This window comes from Orycteropus afer, unplaced genomic scaffold, assembly GCF_000298275.1.
Source record: "Orycteropus afer afer isolate SDZICR_OR568_19922 unplaced genomic scaffold, OryAfe1.0 scaffold00285, whole genome shotgun sequence".
NCBI classification, from domain to species: Eukaryota; Metazoa; Chordata; class Mammalia; order Tubulidentata; family Orycteropodidae; genus Orycteropus; species Orycteropus afer.
The window spans coordinates 1,663,404-1,669,992 of record NW_006921872.1 but is presented as its reverse complement, the minus strand read 5'-3'; the positions used below and the strand labels follow the sequence as shown (position 1 = coordinate 1,669,992).

Here is a 6,589-nt window from a genome sequence, read left to right as displayed (position 1 = left end):
ACAATTTAATCAGTATTTTCAATAATCAAAGGAGTAGAATTTTTTTTCAAGAAATACCAATATTTCACTCTCCAACTAAATGATTACTGAAAACATTATGTGACTGTCCCATTCAGAAGTAGACAAACTAATACCTTAGAAATATACAAAAAAAGGTAACTGCTACACAAATGTGCATTTTCACAAAATTATTCTGCATGGCTTACTCAGACAATTTGTTTCCTTAAAAAAGTTGGCAAAAGAAAGGAAACAAAAAAAAAAAGCAACCTACATGTACATGCTCCCAAGTTTGTTTAAAAAGCAAAGTCAACTCAGGGTTTCCAGAGCTTTAGAAGTCCATCTTCACTGTAGGTAGCAATCAGGTTCTGATGAGGGTGATGGGCAATACCAATGACATCCTTCTCATGAACCTGGAACAAGGAAAGCACAGGGTTAAAGCATATCGTTCCACAGCAAGTCTCCCTGAAGAGGCTCCGCAAACTGGATGGGAGGAAAGAAAAGAGAACTTCGTACTTCTCACTGAAACAGCCATGCCCAAGATGGCCTCACCTGGAGTTCAAGGAAAACTAGAAAAGGGGAAGCATTAAGAGGTTAAATGAACATACACAAAGCAAGAATCAAGTAAGACCATGACCTTTCCATTATAATTTTCCTACTGTTTTTCATTATGTGTGACTAACAATGCTTTGTCCCACATCGTTTTTACATTATAGCTAATCTTACTCATTCAAAACCATTCTGCAAATTCTAGGTCAAAACAGTGGTTGACAACAAATGATTCCAACAGTTCAGTGAACCTGCATCTTCTAGGCCCCTGAGCTGGAGGACATTCTAGCCTCATCCTGTTTTGCTCACATCTTAAGATTTGTACCTGAGGCTTCACAGAACAGTTGTACCAAAGCCCACTCCATAATAATTTCAAAAGAGAGATCATTCTCTGACATGGGCATGTATTGTTTCATGTTCACCATGCCATTCTTCTTCCCAAACCACAGTAACTACTATATTTGGGGTTGTGGCCATGTGACTAAACTGTGACCAAAAGAATGAAGAACAAAGAAATATAAGCCTCTTCCAGATGTGGGTCTTAAAAACAGTAAAACAGTATAGCCTTCCAACTACCTTTTCTCCTCCTGAGATTTTAGATGCCACCTATTCCAAATGGCACAGCTAAAGACAGAGGAGGGCTACCCAACTCACATCATGTTGTGACATAATAAGAAAGAAGCTTTTACTGTGTTAAGCCAATCTGGGAATTGTTGGTGTTAAATCTGTAACAGACTCTCCTTGAACTGACACTCAAAACACAGAACCGAAGTTTTTAAAACATCACAATCAATATGATAGGATAATGTACAAGTAATCTGCATTCAAAAGGACATGGAGAGAACTAGCTTCATTTACCACTCTCCAGTCCCCATCGGGCAGCTCTGGCTAGTCCCACCAGCTAATCTAGATTGGAGTGCCTCCTTCCTAGTCTCTGTTCTATTACAGCCATCCTATCTCCCTGAAGATGAAGGCTCACTGAAGGATGGCTATTTCTGGCAAAGCAGCTAATTCCATACAATAATTTATGGGTTCTTTATTTAGTGATAAAATGCCTCCTTTTTATACCTAGATTCACCATGATAGCAATCAGGAAAAGGTATGTACTTCAGAGTTCAGAAAGACAAAAGCATTCCGAGGCAGTATCACTATAGAAGTAGATTGCCCAACCTTCCTTCTAAGGAGTGGCTGGTGGGTTTGAACTGCCAGACTTCTGGTTAGCAGTTAAATGTCTTAGGCACTACACCACCAGAGCTCCCATAATTTCTACAGATGACCTTAAATCGGTAATACTCACAGTCAGAGTTCTCTCCAGCTTGCCAGTGACAGTGCTGAAGCAGTAGAGCACAAAGTCCTCGCCCACACAGTAGATCCACTCACCACGGGGGGAGAGGGCACAGCAAACAAAGTCACCACCTTCTCTCTTACCAGAGCTGAAGCTTCTAACAATCTAGATAACACCACACACCAGGGCAAAAAAAACACCAAAATATCTGGATTAGCGGCGCTTTACTATATGCATCATTTTAAAAGGACATTTTCACATTGTTATTTTGTACTCTTCATTTACTTCATTTATAATTAGATCTCGAATTCCATTCATCACATGCTAAATCCTCTCACCTGGGAAATACTCAACAGAGAGTTATCTAAAATCAGCAGCAGACAGAAGTTTAGAATCCTATGTCCCAAGTCACCAATCCTGCTCCTTAGTCTACTGAGTCATACTGCACTGAAGCACGCTCATTACCATACAATTTTCCAAATTAACCACCACCAGCTCTCAATGCTTTGTGGATGTGTGCTCCCGTTTCCTCTAACAGAGTAAGATACACATCCATGTAGGATTGAACTATCTCCAAAACCTTCCATGCTCTCTATTCTATACCAAAAAAAAAAAAAAAAAAACTAACTACTGTCGAGTTGGATCAGACTCACAGCGACCCCTCCTTGGGTTTCCAAAGCAGTTATCACTATGAAAGTAGATTGCTCCATCTTCCTTCCGAGGGGTGACTTGTGGGTTTGAACCACCAGATTTCTGGTTAGCAGTCAAACACCTTAGGCACTACACCACCAGAGCCCCTGCTCTATTCTACAGAACATGAAGTTGTGTTGTTGTTGTTGTTATGTGCCTTCGAGTCAGACCCGACTCAGAGCAACCCCTTCCTGGGTTTCTGAGGCCGTATCACTATGGAAGTAGATTGCCCAACCTTCCTTCCAAGGAGTAGCTGGTGGGTTTGAACCACCAGCCTTCTGGTTAGCAGTCAAGTGCCTTAGGCACTACACTACCAGAGCTCCCAACATGAAAGTCATCATAAATTAAACTGAGAGAAATCAATCTCAAAGGTTACATACTGTATCATTCCATTTACATGACATTTTCAAAAGGATAAAATTATAGTGATGGAAAACAGATCAGTGGTTGTCAGGGTGGGAGGAGAGTGTGACTGTAAAGATACAGCATAAGGGAGTTTCTTTGAGGGTAATGAAGCAGTTCTGCATCCTAACCATGGTGGTGGTTATACAACCTATGCGTGTGATGAAATGTCATACAACTATTACCTCCTGCCTCAAAAAAAAAGGTGCATGTAAAAAGTAGTGAAACCCAAATAAGGCCCATTTTTCAGTTAATAGAATTGTACCAAGATCAACTTCCTGGTTTTGATCATTGTACTAGGATAACTAAGATGGTACTGTTAGGAGAAGCTGGGGGGAAGGGTACACAGGAACTCATCACATCATTTCTGCAACTCCATGAGAATCTAAAATTATTATTACAAAATAAAAAGTTAAAAAAAAAAACTCAAGCAGAGAACTATGATATGTGCTCAGCAGATGCACTGGGTCCAGCAAATACTTCAGGCCAGTCAACTCAGCCATGGAGTCTCAACTATTTCATCAGTTGTAAGAACTCAACTGTTGGGATGGGGAGACTATTCCTAGCTCCCTGGGTCTTCTTCATGCTCGGAAGGACCCTCAAATGTCTAGGCCAACATGTCAATAGCACCATGATACATGCTCAGGGCTTGAAACTCAACCTTGATGCTGCTAATGCCTCCACGCTACCTCGCAGTCCACAAAAGTGAGGTTCTTGCGAACCATGCAGATGTCCTAATTTCTTATTACAAATACACATCATTAGGACCTGCTGCCCTTCCCCTATTAAGAGTTCTACCTTAGATCATGTGGTAGCTAGATGTCCCGAACTAGTAATCCCCACCATGTGAGACTTCCCTTCAGAAAGGGACTGCTACCTGATAACTTGCACTGAGGTTTTGAAGAAGACTTAAAGACAGATCAGAGGCTCATTTATCCAAAGGATATAAAAGAAAAAACATAACATATTAACACTCGGGCGGAAGGAGATAATTTTTGAGACACCAAAGAAATACTTTGTAGAACTACAATTCAAATAAATGTCTGAAAAACAAATACAGTGCATATGGTTTATGGAGTAGTAAAACTATATTTGGTCACTGCTGTATACTGGGAGGGCCAGAAACAGGACATAGTGATTTGGGAACAACCCACAGATCCTGTGCAAAAGTACTTTCTGAGCACTCACCTGCCCCTGCATGTTCATGATGACCACTGTGTTTGATCTGTTGCACACCACGAAGTGCTCTGGATTTTTAGGAAGCAGGATCACACTGTTGACTGTAATGTCTGTTCCTGCAGTGCTGCCCAGGGATTTAAAGGTATTTGAACATTCTGTGGTCTTCATGTTCCAAATCTACCACACAAAAATTTAAGACACAGATATATTTTTTAAATGTAAGAATTTCTAAAGTTTAAAAGATTGAAAATTAAGACACTAAAAAGAGTAAAACTGACTCAGGGAAAAAGCTTACTTGATTTTTAAGTCCAAATACCCAGTAACCACTTACCTATTTGATGACTGACATAAACAAAAGTCACAAAGCTAAGTAGTAACAGCCTTTAAAATCTATAAGCTTTTCTTGCAATTTGTTGCTTGGCTAACAGAGATACCTATCTGTAAAATGAGCTTCGTGTCAACACCGCCACTGTCATACACAACCAGAAAGTTATCCTTGTCTGAGGATCAAAATCAAAATCAAACAGGTACTTCACACTCATGGAAACAGCCAATACCAGAAAAACAGACAACAGGTGTTGGTTAGGATGTAGAGAAATTGGAACCCTCATGTATTGCTGGTGGAAATGTAAAATGGTACATCCACTGTAGAAAACAGTTTAATAGTTCCTCAAAAATTTAAACACAGACATACCACGTGACCCAGCAATTCCACTCCTAGGTATATATACAAAAAGTTTAAAAGCAGGGACACAAAAAGATACTTATACAACAATCCTCACTGAAACATTATTCACAATAGCCAAAAGGCAGAAACAACCAATGTGTTCATCAACAGATAAACAAAATGGGCTATGTGCACACAATGGAATTATTCAGCCATAAAAAGAAAAGAGGTCCTAATACATGCTACAACATGGATAAACCTTGAAAACATTATACTAAGTGTAAGAAGCCAAACACAAAATGATAAATATTGTGTGATCTCACGTGTATGAAATATCTAGAATAGGCAAATTCAAAAAGACCAAAGTTTATTAGTGGTTGCCAGGGGCTAGGGAGGAGGAGATGGAGAGTTATGGTTTAAAGAGTACTTAGTTTTGTTTGGGGTGACAGAAAAACATTAGAAACAGTAGTGATGGTGGCATGACATAGTGAATGTAATTAATATCACTGAATTGTATACTTAAAAGCAGTTAAAATGGAAAAAAATTTGTTTTATGTATTTTATCACACACATACACACACACACACAATGTAAAATACATGCATTTTTCTAAAAAAGAGAGCTTTTTAAATTCCCATGCTTGGAACCCTATCTTGAGATACTGATTTGGCAGGCCTGGGGCAGGCTCCCACAATACGGAGTTTCCTAGACAGATCCAAACAATTTGTGGGATTAGATTACTGGATTAGAAGACTTGGGATCATACTCTCGGGGGACAACTTAGTCAATAGGCATATCGTAATTCACAAAGATAATGCTCTACATCCTAGATTGGTGAGTAGTGCCTGGGGTCTTAAAGATTGCAAATGGCGAAGATACAACTATTGTTTCTACTCACATGGAGCAAAAGAGAATGAATATAACCAAAGGCTCAAAAAGAAACTAATCCACAGGACTAACCACAGTTCACACAAACCACAGCCTTCTCTAACCTGCAGTGAGAAGAATTAGGTGGTAACCAGCTACCACCACTGACTATTCTGACCAGGGACACAATAGAAAATCCCAGACAGAATGAGAGAAAAATGCAAATAACTGAATTCATAAAAAAGGCCAGACTTACTGGAGCTCTGGTGGCACGGAGCCTAAAGGAATCTGACTAGTTAACCAGAAGGCTGGTGGTTCAAACCCACATGCCACTCCTTGGAAGGAAGACTGGGCAATCTATTTCTGTAGTCATACTGTTTCAGAAACCCAAGGAGGGATTGCTATGAGTTGGATCCGACTTGACGGCTGTGAGGTTTTTTTTTTTTTGATTGGACTGATAGAGACTAGCTGAACTCCTAAGACTATCACCCTAAGGTAATCTTTGAACTTGAATTTGAAGCTATTTCTATAGGTCACCTTTCAACCAAATAATAGACTGGGTTATAAAATAAACAGTATCACTTTTAAGTAATGTGCTCCCTTAAAACAACTACATGATACCAAACGATCAACATTTACCATAAAGCAAAATGAGAAAACAAAGAGGGCAAGGAAAGCTAGATCAATGCAAACAGAACAGAATAGAAAAAATGAGAATGCTGACATACTATAAAAATTATAGCCAATGGCACAGAACAATTTACGTAAAAATTATGTTAAAGGGGACGCTGTTAGATGGATAGAGATAAATATTGATTTGGGTGAAGAGAAGGGCAATATACCAAATGTGAGCGACCAATATGGCAGCATTGAGGATGAGAAAGACATAGAGAGGTACATGGGAAGTACAGACAACAAATATGAACCCTTTTGCATATACAGTACTGAGTTGT

The 6,589-nt window shown here is 39.4% G+C and overlaps 1 protein-coding gene across 1 annotated transcript in view; it reads right to left on the bottom strand.

Annotated features, from left to right (window-relative positions):
- Window positions 1-311: 311 nt before the first annotated feature.
- Window positions 312-6,589, bottom strand: part of SMU1 (SMU1 DNA replication regulator and spliceosomal factor) — a 51,640-nt gene continuing 45,362 nt past the window's right edge. Inside the window, exons 10-12 of the mRNA XM_007950690.2 lie at window positions 4,112-4,279; window positions 1,844-1,996; window positions 312-410 (exon numbers count right to left, since the gene is read on the bottom strand). Coding sequence (XP_007948881.1) covers window positions 312-410; window positions 1,844-1,996; window positions 4,112-4,279 — 420 coding nt within the window. The remainder of the gene's footprint in view (window positions 411-1,843; window positions 1,997-4,111; window positions 4,280-6,589) is intronic.